The sequence below is a fragment of the Pseudorasbora parva genome, chromosome 10 (assembly GCF_024679245.1).
Source record: "Pseudorasbora parva isolate DD20220531a chromosome 10, ASM2467924v1, whole genome shotgun sequence".
NCBI lineage: Eukaryota > Metazoa > Chordata > Actinopteri > Cypriniformes > Gobionidae > Pseudorasbora > Pseudorasbora parva.
In genome coordinates, this window is record NC_090181.1 from 17,180,524 (window position 1) to 17,194,702 (window position 14,179).

At 37.4% G+C, this 14,179-nt stretch overlaps 1 protein-coding gene across 4 annotated transcripts in view; it reads left to right on the forward strand.

Moving 5' to 3' along the window:
• asap2a (ArfGAP with SH3 domain, ankyrin repeat and PH domain 2a) overlaps window positions 1-14,179 on the forward strand; it is a 74,846-nt gene that overhangs the window by 17,949 nt on the left and 42,718 nt on the right. For all 4 annotated transcript variants that reach the window (XM_067455354.1, XM_067455356.1, XM_067455355.1 and 1 more), the window contains exon 2: window positions 9,942-10,014. In XM_067455354.1, the coding sequence (XP_067311455.1) occupies window positions 9,942-10,014 (73 nt within the window). The remainder of the gene's footprint in view (window positions 1-9,941; window positions 10,015-14,179) is intronic.

A 14,179-nucleotide genomic window follows, 5' to 3' on the forward strand; every position in this document is an offset into this window, starting at 1 on the left:
TTTTCGACTGAAGAAAGAAAGACATGAACATCTTGGATGAGATGGGGTGAGTAAAATATCAAGAAATGTTTATATGAACTAATCCCTTAATAGACAAAATGGACCCATATACACCATTGTTAGGATGAAGATAACTTCAGCTCTCTTCCAGGTTTGAACTAATTAGACACTTGAGAGTTTGAGCACACCCATGCCTCCAACACACACGAGTGGACCACACAGGGTGGAGTTTACTGCCTGTCTGGAGTATCAGACTGCACCATAATAACACGCCACTCTCATGGTTCCCATTCACAAACACTACAGCGGTGTCAGATATCACACATGAAGAAAACGCGACCCAGAACTGCATCGGCATTAACAATATTTGTTTGTCGAGCGAAAACATCTGGTGCCTCTGTGAAAACCTGGATGTTAATCAGCTCCCTTTCCCCACTGAATTGGATAATTGCGATCCAGACGGCCTCTTTTGGCCCAAGTTCAACTGTGTTTGTCTGGTTCGGGGGAGATGAAAGTGCGACATGTTATAAAGTGACACCAGACAGGAGCCAAGCACGTGCCCCGCAGACGTCGCTCCCATGATTCCTGCTTTGTACTTCAAAGTGGGCGGCACTGGCATCTGGGTTGAGACTAGAAGGCATGCGGTGAGAGGAAGTAAAAAATAGATTGTGATGCATCAAAAATATGCTAGTCGCCACAATTGTTTTGCTTTGTCAGTTTGGGCCAGTGGGAATGGAGGGGGAGTGTGTTAACCTACGCTAGACATGTCGTCATCAAATAGTTGCAAATCTGAGAACAATGCAGACCAGGTCATGGCTAATCCCACTATGTGCAGTGGACCTGGAGTCATTTTGCTCAGCAGCACAACTGTTTTCATCATTGATAATAATAAGAATGTTTCATGAACTCCAAATCCATGTATGTAATACACAATATTACCATTTTTACTGTATATTTTTAATAATAATAAAAAAATGCAGCCTTGGTGAGCATAAGAGACTTCTTTCAAAATGTAAATATCTATTTTTGGTGTGTGTGATAGACGGGGTCAAATTAATTCAGCAATACAAGTAGCCAATTCTGTGCAGTGTCAATGTGGAGGCTTTTAGATTAAACAAAGTCTGCAAAGGCATTAAGGTTTAAAAAACCTTGTGTAATACAGGGTTAGTGTGTTTAATCTTTGCTTTGGGCCAAGTGTGGCTTAACCAAGGCCAGACGGCAGATTAGGGCCTTGCTCTGGACAGCCGTTTTGGGCTGATGACCGGTTGTGGTTGGGCTGTTTTTTGAGTGGTGGTAAGCAGGGCTTCCACACATGTGATTTTGGTGAATATGGCTGAGGTTTTTAAAGAATGATTTCCAGCTGAACAGGAAGACATAATGATTTCTAAGAATACAATAAAATCATCAGTTTTTATATAAATAATAATCATTCTTCCATCCCTGTTTTGTGTTGTAAGCTTAATTAAACAGTGAAAGCAAATTGAGCGAGCCACAACCTAGCACACAATCGAAACTTTTTAAGTATATATTTTTAGCATTCATTCATTCTGAATGCGTCATCTTGTTTCTGCATTTTGATTGTGCCACAACATTGATTAATATCAATAGGAGTAAGGTGTTTTTTCCCCCTTTTTTTTCTTAAAAATACATTTTATTATTATTATTGCTTAAATTTGTGGAGGTTTTATTTGTATTAATACAAATGATTAAAATTATAACATTTTATAAAAAAATATATAATTATAGTAGCCTAATGAATACAGAATATTTCTTTCATTAATAACAATGAATACATTTTTTTTTTACATTAATATAGTACAGGCTAAAAATTTGGACACATTACTATTTGTAATGTTTTTTGCTTTTGTTTTTTAAAGACGTTTCCTTTGCTCATCAAGCCTGCATTTATTTGATCAAAAATACAGATTTTTTTATTTTTTATATTGTGATATATTATTACAATTTAAAATATTTGGTTTTCAATTTATTATACTTTAAATTATCATTTATATCTGTGATGCAAAGCTGAATTTTCAGGATCGTTACTCTACTCTTCAGTGTCACATGACATCCAGTCTATCACTAGCCTGACAAGCCAGACCCACATCAAGATGTTTGGTCTGAAAACTCATAGACAGGGCTCAATCCGAGGGGCGGGATAAACGGTTGTCTTTCAAACAACCTCTGCATGCGATAGGATAGCGCTACAACCAACCAGAGCAACGAAGGTGAAACAGAGCTTGTTGATAGATTAAACATTCACCGTTTCCGGTCAGCAAAACTCGAACACATCTTCCCTTTTTAAGAATGACTTCAGTGCCGTTCTTTTCTCAGAGAAAAGCTTAACTCCAAGTCTTCCAGAGTCGCGGTCAAAGCTGATTCAAAAGACCGCCGCCGTTCGCCAGTTTCTGTGTTTACTAGAAGCACGCAAACGCAACTCGGCCGTCGTCATTATGGCCCCGCCCGCCGACTCTATACATGATGTGATTGGGCCGTCCAGATTTTGAGGAACACAGCTCAGAATGGTATTGAGAGTTCCTAGACGACACTTGCGGGCAAATTAAATTTGCTGCCGCTAGGGTGCATCTAGATTTCTAGGCTAGTCTATCACATGATCCTTCAGAAATCATTCTAATATTTTGATTTATTATGTGTTGGAAACAGTTCTGCTGCCTAATTGATGAATAAAAGGTTCAAAAGAACTGCATTTATTCAAAATAAAAACATATTTTCAAATAATATAAATCTCCTTTACTATCAATTTTTGTCAATTTAACACATCCTTGCTGAATAAAATTATTGATTTATTTCAACAACAAAAAAAGAAAAAAATGACTGATCCCAAATTACTGACCAGTAGTGTAGCTATATTGTTTTTTTCCAAAATATTTCTATTTTTAAAACATTTGCTTCTTTTTTTTCTCTTTTTTTAAAAACGTTTTATTCATCAAAGTATTATAAAAAAGTATCACGGGTTATGAAAAAATATTAAGCTGCAGAACTGTTTCCAACTTTGAAAATGAATCATCATATTAGAATGCTTTCTGAAGGATCATGTGACACTGAAGACTGGAGGAATGATCCTGAAAATTCAGCTTTGCATCACAATAAATGATCATTTAAAGTTCATTAAACTTGAATAAAACCAATTATTTTAAATTGTAATAATATATCACAATATTATTATTTTTTTCTGTATTTTTGATCAAATAAATGCAGGCTTGATGAGGAGAAGAAACTTCTTTCAAAAACATTACAAATAGTAATGTGTCCAAACTTTTGGCCTGTACTGTATAGATAAAAAAACAAAACAAAAACGTTTTTCTTTATGATGGTGACAGGACAGCTTTTTTTACTTTCAAAAATAATTATATATTTTATTGCAGAAATTAAAAACAAAAAATCTGACGAAAAAAATGAAGGGATTTAACTACTGTAAAATTTGAGGATCTTTCCATGGAAAAGGCGTGTTGCTCTTCATGTATGAATTGAATATGTAATGTATATTTTTTGGAATACATTAGTATATATCCAGATGAAAGAATAAGCATCATGTCATTGGCCATAACTAGACATAAAGCTGCATAGAATCAAATATTTGAGTAGTTGTAAAGTTGACTTTAAGTATGGCCTTTATTTTCCTTATTTGAACCAATACTCCACTGGTTTGAGGCTTGGTTCTGTCAGCTTGAGACATGGCAGCATCTGTCAGGAGAAAGTTCCTCCCATTTGGCCCATGGTGTGACTCTTCCCTGGTGTCCCATAAATCAGGGTCACTGCTGTCTGACGGGGTGATAAGCTCCGAAACCTGGTGCTCTCCCGCCAGCGTGGGGAATATAAAGTGACACAGTCACCCCAGCGATGGCCTGGCACCTTCAGAGATGCTGCTTTCCAGACTAGCGCAGGACAGATGGTGCCTGACGTCATATTGACTTGAAGGTCCCTATTTTACTGTGCTGGGATAGTCATCAAATCTTTGTTTTTGCAATGTTTTGGCAGTGTTCAGAGTGTCTGTTATACATTAGTTAGCGGAAATAAAGCAAATGAAAGATGGGAGAGTGCCTCCTAGCTCTGTTTAGAAGGTTGGTGCATGTGTGGCAGCACGGGATAATGACGCCAGGACACTAGTACAATGAATGTCTCATTTCTGTGGCAGATGCCGTGTCGCCCATTATCACCTGAGTGATTCAAAGATGAAGTTGTGACACTCTTGCTCTTTTAGAAGCAGAGAGAAGAGAAAAGAATGCCATGAAGCACAGTGTATTACAGAGGTCATATTCGGCTGTGTTTTTTTCCCCCCTGGAGTCCACTTATAAATTTAGTCAAGATATCTTGGACCAAATCAAAATCGTTATTCAGTTTTACAGGATAATTTTCAACACCACTCTCTGAGCTTTTTTGCTTAATGTTAAATGTTAGAACACAATTTGTAATGTAGTTGACGGGATTGAAACTTTGTCGGCTGAGGAGTTTTGTTTAAAGATGGATGGTTGGGGGGTTGAACGGTGGTATGCTACCTATTATTATTATTTTTTATGTATTGTTATTGGATAATTAATTTCCATCCATCCATCCATCCATCCATCCATCCATCCATCCATCCATCCATCCATCCATCCATCCATCCATCCATCCATCCATCCATCCATCCATCCATCCATCCATCCATCCATCCATCCATCCATCCATCCATCCATCCATCCATCCATCCATCCATCCATCCATCCATCCATCCATCCATCCATCCATCCATCCATCCATCCTGGGACCCAGAAAAAAAGTTTTTTTTGAATTTACTATTTTTCTATGTCATTACATAGAACAATAATTTTATTAAGTGATGAGAATTATTTTTTTGCACAACCCCCCCCCCCCAAAAAAAAAACAACAAAAAAAAAACGACTTATATAGTGATGAGCCGATTTCAAAACAAAGATTCGAAAGGTTATGAATCAGCGTATCGATTCTGGATTCCGAACCATGACTCGATAGAGAACTTTTTAAAAATCTTTTATATTTACAGGTATTATAATGTTCAGGAACAGTGTTTAAACTCAATTTTAACCACTTTCGTCAGCCTTAAAAAAGTCAAACAAATTAGCTTTGGAATTGCTATGAACAAAACAGTGCATCTTGTCACTCGTCTTCTCGAATGCAGCTCAACAAGGCCTCAAACCTTTTTTGTGTATTCCGTGGGTGGCAATTATTTAAATGAGTGACATATTGACTTGAAAAAATCGCCTTGTAATAAAAAAACGAGTTGTTGTGGTTCTTGAAAAGTGGATTTCGGAGTGGTCTTCGAGCTTTGTAACCTTGCAGATCTTTATGCTCAAACAGCAACATTACATAAAAAAAACATAAAAAGCATAATAGGGTCCCTTTAAATGAACAATTTTAGAAATGTACAGCCCTTACAATGGACTGTTTTCAGTTTCAGCTGAAGAGCGGTATTTTCTGCAGATGAGAGCGAGCGTGTGGCAGGTGTGTAATTCATTTCACACTGTCACAAACACTAACACAACATCTTGTCAGTCCCTGCATGCTTATTTAACACTCAAACTCTTACAGAGGAGCCTGTCAGAATGTGTTTCAACACAATGAAAGTATCACTAAAATGTTGAGGTAGACATGTTTGTCATATTTGGTGTGCCCCCCCTTCATTTCTCTGCTAACATTGACTGATGAAGTTTGATGGACACTTAGCCTGTTCAGTTCTAGTCACGCCTGGCCAGACTTTCCGACTGACGACAGAAGGTCTGGGCTTCATCTCAGCTTTCATTGGTCAAGTACCATCCAAGGACCATCCATCTGACTGGCATGTAAAGCAACCAATCACAGTTGTTTTGTTCTGTGTCATGTTTTGTGGGGTTAAAATGTAAAGTTGATGTCCCTACGATAACAGACCAATGTGCATCTAATAAACAATTAATTTGAGAACATTGTACAAGTTTACTTCAATCCTGAAATAAACGATTAATTTGAGAAAAACTGTAAAAATTTACTGCAATCCCAGAAATCCAGTAGAACTTAACCAATCAGATAATGACTACGAAACTCCTAAAGTGTTTCCTATGTTGTGTGCCTTATGCATCAGACCCTCAGCCAGTTGTGTTCTGCCCAGTTCTGCCCTCTGCATTCTTTCAAGGACCCCATTTAGTGCCTCACCAATTTAAATTAAAACCAATGAAGATTAATTTAGAAAGATGTAGATGGAAAAAATGCCACCATGTTGCCATAACAGCAGCAATTCGGGAAGCATAGAACCTCTTTAACCATTTTTATGCTCTTTATGAGCTGCGGAAAGAGATTTACGCCTTTGTAAATTCCCTTCAAGATTCATTTGAAGGTGTAGCTGAAGAAATATAGTGTCAGATCTCCTTCCGGGATGTGCTCAGACTCAGTTTGTCCAGGGCTGAGTGCCTCACTTACAGATAAAAATAAAGGCCAGTAAAATGAGATTAAGTGAAGGAGAAAAGGGCCTGTGGAGATGAATATAAATGGTGGTTTCAGATTGCAAAGCGATACTTGATCAGTCTGTCAGATTTTACGGCACATCACTCTAATGCACCTCTTTCTGCACATAAAAGGGAAATGCAGAGTCTGTAAGGCAGTAAGAGTCTAGATGTGTGAGGTGTGGAAAAGTATTTTTTACTTTTTTACTTTAAGCATTATTACTCCAGTCTTCATTGTCACACAATCTTTCAGAAAGCATTCTAACATGCTGATTTGTTGCTTAAATGCGCACGATGTAACTTTTCCATCCGCTAGACGTGGCCTGTTCAAAACAAAGGCGTAGTTTAATGACTCCAAGTTTGAGCGCAGAATCTTGGGACATGTGGTCTTTACCTCCCAGCTGGTGGAAAAGACTCGGGATAGGACTCGGGCAGAGATCATGTTCATGGATGCGATTATTAACATTACTGTAGTATGAAGCAGAGCAGGACCGAGTGTTGTGAAGCTAAACAAGGCCGCTGGAGCAATTCAACACAACACAGCGGGACTTTTATTATGCCACAGTCACCGGCGCCATTTCCGCTTTTCCGGTCGTGAGTATGAGGTAACGCAGCTCTGTTGATCAAATTTATATACATTTAAGTGTGTTTAAAATGTTGTTATGATGTTACTCCATGCGTTCGCTCGGCTGCTATGACACTTGATGCACACTGCAGTAAGAGTAAAGCATTTCTGCAAAATAAAGCTGGGGGTAAAGCAGATATGACGCAATTGACAGGCGACTCCCTCACCAATCCCGGTTCTTTGTTAAAAATAGCAGTTTTCTCACGATTTACAAATAGTTGGAAAGATTTGGGATATTGTAAGTACTCAATTGAACAAAATATATAACACTTGCTGGATATTTGACCAAAAACATGTTACATAGTGCACCTTTTTGTGCTCACATTTGTGGAATTTTTTTTTTTTTCAGGATTCTTTGAAGAGCAGCATTTATTTAAATATTTTGAAACATTAGGATGTCTTTACTGTCTTTTGATCAACGTAATGCAATTATAATTATGCCACTGCTTTGTATATTTGTATGCTAATAAGAGTATCAAGCTCTTAGAGATTAGCATCATTCTAATGTTAGACTGTTAAAATATCAGAGCAGTCAAGTATTGTGATCCATGAAGAGACAGGTGGTTGATGCTTAACTAGTACCTAACAAGTAATCCACTTATGAATACTGTAATAAAGTCCTACTTCTCCAACAATTCTCATGTCACTTCAATGAAAGGCTGTTGTAGAGTAGATCTCTGTGTGTGAAACAAAGACACACTGTGTAGTGAAATTTGAGTTTTTTCCTCCTCCGTCCCAATCGGACACTGAGGTTTAATGCCTAAAATGAAACTGCTTCCCTATTTTTACCCACCAAGTTCAAGTGTTGGTCACATCTCGACCATTACTTCAATAACTCTATTGATATTTATAAAAAAAAAAAAAAAAAAATTCATTGTTTTTGTACTGAAATATCAATCCTTCACATGGATATAAAGAAAAGGTCTGGCTGATGCTTTCCTGTGGTTACTAAATTGGTTGTAGTTCCATAAATAATGTGGAGACTTTCTTTCTATTTTTACTTAATAATCTGCTTTATTAATAACTGTAGTGTTTGCTCAGCAGGCTTTCCTTTTGCTTTGTCAGGCATCTTGGTTTTGGTGGTTCACGTTCCAGCTCACTCTCGACTAAAGCATTGTCATTCTACCTACCGCTTTGAAATTAAACACCCATAAAACACAGCCAGCTGAGCATCTGGAAAGCTTCCCTATGATATGCTTGGAAAATAAATATTACACAGCATTTTTAATAAAATCAGGATTTACATTGTAACATTTTGGGAGGCTCTTGTGAGCGGGCCAGGCCAAATGACAGACGGTGTTGGGGTTGGTGTTTCATTAGATTTGTCTGGTGGTTTGAGGCTTTATGAGCAGCGTAGAGGTACTGTGAGGTGAAGGAAGAGGATGCGTGACTTGATCAGTTGACCACATCTGAGCCGAGCTGGTTCAATAGAGGAACTATTTATGTTATTATCCTATATGCTATTTCCCTTTTTAACGCTTGATGCATATGATCACATTTTATTTTAGGTTGTGCTCTGACATTTTACAGTGGTCCAGGGCTGCACAATTTTGAAATCTAATTCCTATTTTGAATTTAATTTGAATGTACTGTAACTGTCCAATATTTTACACTCTGACTCAGGCTTTAAAATATGTTAGCTTCTTGCTTATGATTTATACGCTTCTCGAATTTATTGGGGGAAATTTAAAATGCGAATGTGTTTTGGATCAAAAAAGGTTTACTATGCTTGTTTGCAGGGCTGCACAATTTGACCAAACATGTTTGTGATTATATATCAATATGATAAAAAAAAAACAATTATAGTTTCTCTCTCTGATAGCATTAAACATCTGATAGTATTAGTATGATAATTATTATTATAATATAATGTCTCTGATAGCATAAATACATGAAATTCTATAAACAATGTAAAGGAATTTAAAGGAATGAATTTTTTTTAGGTAAATAACAGTTTGTTAGTTAAGCTTCCTTATATTGAGGCAAATAAAAATAAATAAATATTATTAAGATCAAAACATGTTTTAGTTTTTATGCTTTGGTCTTACTCTTTTAAGGCCTTTCAGAGCAAATATAAATACTGTCAAAAGGGTGTAAAATGAGATCATGTTGAATTAGCTAAATACAAATAATGTATATCAACATTTACATTAGAACTGAAATAGACCTAAATAAATCGGGTTACATCATATTGAAACAAATAAGGGCTTTTCACACTTGAAATTGTGAACCCTGGGTCATTCCAAACCCGGGGTGAACAGAATCTTGGGTTATCTTGCATAACATTTCACATCGCTCATAATTTACTCGGGTTTAAAAAAAAATCCTTCTGTTTATTCATAGGCTATTGCTGCACTCTGTGCATGTTTGGTACTGCAATGTAGGTTTAACACCACAAACCAGTGCTAACCCTGTAGAGTTCCAAAACTTTCTAAATTACAAGTGTGAAGCCTTGTTTACCAAGTATGTTAGTTTCTTGCTTCTGCTTTACACTCTTTTTGAGTGTTTTATTGGTTTGGGTGTGTGGTTTTGCTTCCTACGGTGCTTCTGGTGAGTTTTCTTTTGTGGATGCCTTACAGATTCAGCTGTGCAGGCCGGCATGCATGCTTCCGCTGCTCTTGCTGAGCAGGGATTGTTTTAGAGTATTTTTAGGAGCTTGCTTTTGAATAATGAATCACCTGCAGACTGAAGACAGCAGGGACTGCCCCCTGTGTACACACACACTAACATACACTCCCAAGAAGATAATTAAGGGTATTTGATAAATGCGTGTGGTGCTGTAATGTGCATCTGTTACTGTCCGATAGGCTTTGGGATACACATATTACATCTCTCTCTTTCTTTCTTTCTGTATCTTTGTTTAGGCCTTGGATGTGGACCGCAGTGTCCTTTACAAGATGAAGAAGTCAGTTAAGGCCATTTACGCCTCCGGTCTGGGTAAGTGATCTCAGCCACTTCACTGCCTCAGCTCGCTGTCATTCATCATCTCAGCCTGTCTCGTGATGCGGCCGCAGTCTGATTGGATTACAGTCAGGAAATCTCTGGAGCACATCTGCGCATACATCTGATACAGGGAATGTACTCCACTTTATCTATAGGTGACACTTTTGAAACATGATATATTGATCAAGCTGAAAAACAGAGTTTGTTCTTTAGTAAAGAACTGAGTGTAGTTAGTAGTGCGTTTGATTTTCATCTTCAGAGATGTTCAGTTTCTCAATGGGTTCTATAAGAGCAAAGTGAAATTTAAAGAGGAGCGTCCTGATAATGTACTAACTAGGGCAGGGCAGGAGGATGGTCAACTGGTTATCTAGTGACTTTTTTTGTTTGGTGAGGTCTTATCTCAACTTAAAGATGCAGTGTGTGAATTTTAGCGGCATCTAGTGGTGAGGTTGTGGATTGCAACCCCCCAAAGCTCACCCCTCCCTTTCGAAGCACCTAGAAAAGGCCAACACGTCAATCAATCAATCAACTTTATTTATATAGCGCTTTTACTATGATTATTGTTTCAAAGCAGCTTCACAGTGTTAAAGACGGCAATATTGCACAATTTTATTTGGCTGTACAGTCGTTCTGGAGAAAAAAGGGATGTTATCAGCTTATTTATTTTTTATCATAGCGACAATGTTGGCAGATCAGTATTATAGTTTACTTTATAGAATTAAATAAGACCTAATTCATTAACTTTATTTGTATATTTATTCAACACATAACACCGTCGGCGAGAGTAGAGAGTGATGAGCGCTCTGTAGAAAAGGTTATCCATTTAGGGCTACTGTAGAAACATGATGCACTGCAGAAAATGGTGACTTCACTGCAAGGGGAGCCATGTATGTAGATAGAAATGGCTCGTTCTAAGGTAATAAAAACATAACGGTTCTTTATTATATTATGTCACATAAAAAAAGACATTATGTGATATCTTTATACACCACTGAAAACTCTCTGGTACTCTCTTATATATAGATTTTTTTTTTTTTTTTGGTGATTTTCTTTTTTTTTTTAAGTATTGACTGTGTGCAGGATTTCATTTTGTTTGTTTGTTGAGGTTTTTGGATCTGGTTATCCTTCGCCCTACGCACCTATCTATTATCTACAGGTGTGGGATAGTATTTGTGCACTCATTTGATGTTACACAGAAATACATTTATTTAGGTTTAGAATGACATTAGGGTGAATAAACAAAACAAAACTGTGATTGCTGTGAACTAAAACTCATTAACACGAGCCAAAAGTGATCTCTTTCCACTTTAACGAGTCTCGTCTGCTTAGGAGACAGCGTTAACTTCATGTAGCTGACAGGCTGTTATCTTTACGCTGACCCACCGGAGAAGACCGCTTCCATGAGTTGCGCTCTTCCTGGAATATAATTAGTGTTTTGGAGTGTTTCCGAGTGATGCTTGATTTGAATGGCTCCAGTTATCAGCGTGAACTGAAGGGCTGTTCTTTGCACTGGCTGCCGGTACTGAGGTTGAGCAGCTCTCCATTGTGCCGCCTGTCTCTGCCTATGACAACACAGATCATTCACACACTGAATTTGTTTCAACTGCACAAGGAGGCCCAGACGAGAAAGCAGGGGCGAGCTCTGCTGATCGACACTTTTCCAGGAACACTGCTGGCTCTGTTCAGGCGGGACAGCTGTCTCCCACACCCCAGGGGACAGCTGTGCCTGGACGCTCCCTTCATGTCTGTCTGTCACCCGTACATGCTGATGGGGTTCCCAGAGCCGTGGCTCCCTTATTGTTTCCTGTTCGCGGGAACCGGGGCTTTTGTGGCGTTTCATTCTGGCAAGATCTGGTACTCTCATTTGATTACCAAATTCTCATTTGATGGAGTATCATCGAAACTAATTTACAACTCTCATCCGTTTTTCCTTATTTGCATTTTACTGATCTAAATACACCTGACTATTTAATATCCATACCATATTTGCATATCATACAAAATTAATGCTAAGGAAAGCATATTTGTGCTAAAAGTATATTTAGGCAAATATAAATCAATACAAATTATATTAAATGCTGCATTTGTGTATTTAGGAATCACAGTATTATCATATAAAATTTTACATTCTAAATAAATAAAACAATAAAAACAACTAAAGTCTGTTGTTTTAAATACTACAAGTGCAACAGCATACCACAGCATTATAATAAAAAAATAGATATATTTTGTCTATATAAAAATTAAAACACTTTTACCATTTATTTTAAATGGAACAAGTGAACTTTTATGAGTAATTTAAATGTTAAAATAGGCCGAATTTAAATTAATATCAGTCGATAACCAACATGCTACCGAAATATTCCCAGAACCCCATAGCTACAACACAGTAACAATCTAGAACAACACACCTCACCTTAGCAAATAATTAAAATACACCATAGCAACCATATAGCAACTCCCTTTTAAATCAGTTAAAAGTGGTTATTCATTAGAGAAGCTATATTTCATAATCCTTCACATCATATTCTTCCGCAGTAATAAATCAGAGACTCCCTGCTCACAGGCTAGTAACCTATGGTGAGTTTGATTAATTTCTCTGCTCTTAACACGTTCTGTTTTCAGTGAGGAACAGGACATCTGTTCTTAGCTGGCTTTAGAAAGGCCAGACAGTAAATCCCTCAATGTTGATGTGAGAGACAAATCTCATCATCAGAGCGCTTTGAACTGCTGGGTCACATGCAGAGGTGCAGAAATAGGTCTAATTCACACCTGGAGAGAACAGTGACAGTGTGTTAAAATCACTGCTGGAGTGTGGAATTCACTGCTGGGATCTTGAGTCCTCTTGAAATTAACTGCTATTTTCATTGTCTCAGCTGGTGCTACAATGATCACATGATGACAAAAAGTGTTAATGTGGCAATTAAAAAAAAATACAGTATATACATTTGTCTATTTTTAAAGCTATTTTATGGGAAAGTTAATAGGTTAACACTTTCTGCTCTTTACAGTCAAACATTATGGTTGAGCAAAGACACTTTATCACAAATGTTTTTCTAAATACAAATCCAAATTCTAAACGTTTTCAAAATCCCATAATTTTCTCACCCTTAATCAAGGTGTATATGAGCAAAACACAGTCAGTTATATTAAAAAAAGCTTTATAATGGAAATGAATGGAACCTTAGATTTTAAAGCCCCAAAAGCACATCCATCCATCATGCAAATAATCCATATGGCTTCAAGAGGTTAACAAAGGCCTTCTGCGATGGGTCAGACGCTGGAACTCAACTTGCTTGTGGCCATTACGGAAACCAATGTTTATAGTTCATAATAGTGGATGATATGAACTTAAAACTAAATCATAAAATGAATTAAACTTTTTACCCTGATTTATGATTCATGATTTTTTTTACTTTGTTTTTGCTCTCATCGTTCCCTGACAAGATTTGTACTGTAAATATGTTTGACTATTAAAGATGGGATATATTTTCCTAATGAAAGAAGGTGCCTATTGAAAACAAAGGCGTAGCTTGTTGACGGCAAGTTTGAGCGCAGAATCTTGGGATATGAGATTTTCATTTCACAGCCGGTGGAAAAGAGTCGAGATGCAGAAATAATGTTAATGAATGTGATTATTAACTTAACCGTATTATGAAGCAGAGCCAGACCGAGTGTTGAGGAGCTGAGCAAGGCCACTGGAGCGATTGTTACACAAACACACAGCTCGCGAGGAGCGGGACTTTTATTATGAAGAGACACAGTCGCCAGCTCCATTTTTGCTTTTCCGGTCATGAGTATGAGGTAACTTCGCTATCTTTATCATATTAGATACATTTAAGTGTATTTAAAATTATGTAATGACATAACTGTGCGTTCGCTCAGCGGCTGATAAAGAGTTTCTGCAGAATAAAAGCGGAAACCGAGGGTAATGCAGATATGGCACAATTGACAGACGACTCCCTCAGACGTCCCGGCTCCTTGTTTAAAGGGGTGATGAATTGAGAAATCATCTTTCCCTTGAGCTTTTGATATATAAAAGGTCATGGTAATATAAGATTATCCTGTAAGTTTCAGAGCTGAAAACTTCCTTTTTAGTCAAAGAAAAGCTTTTATAGACACTAGGCCCAGAAAACGATCTTGTGCTTCCTTACGTCAT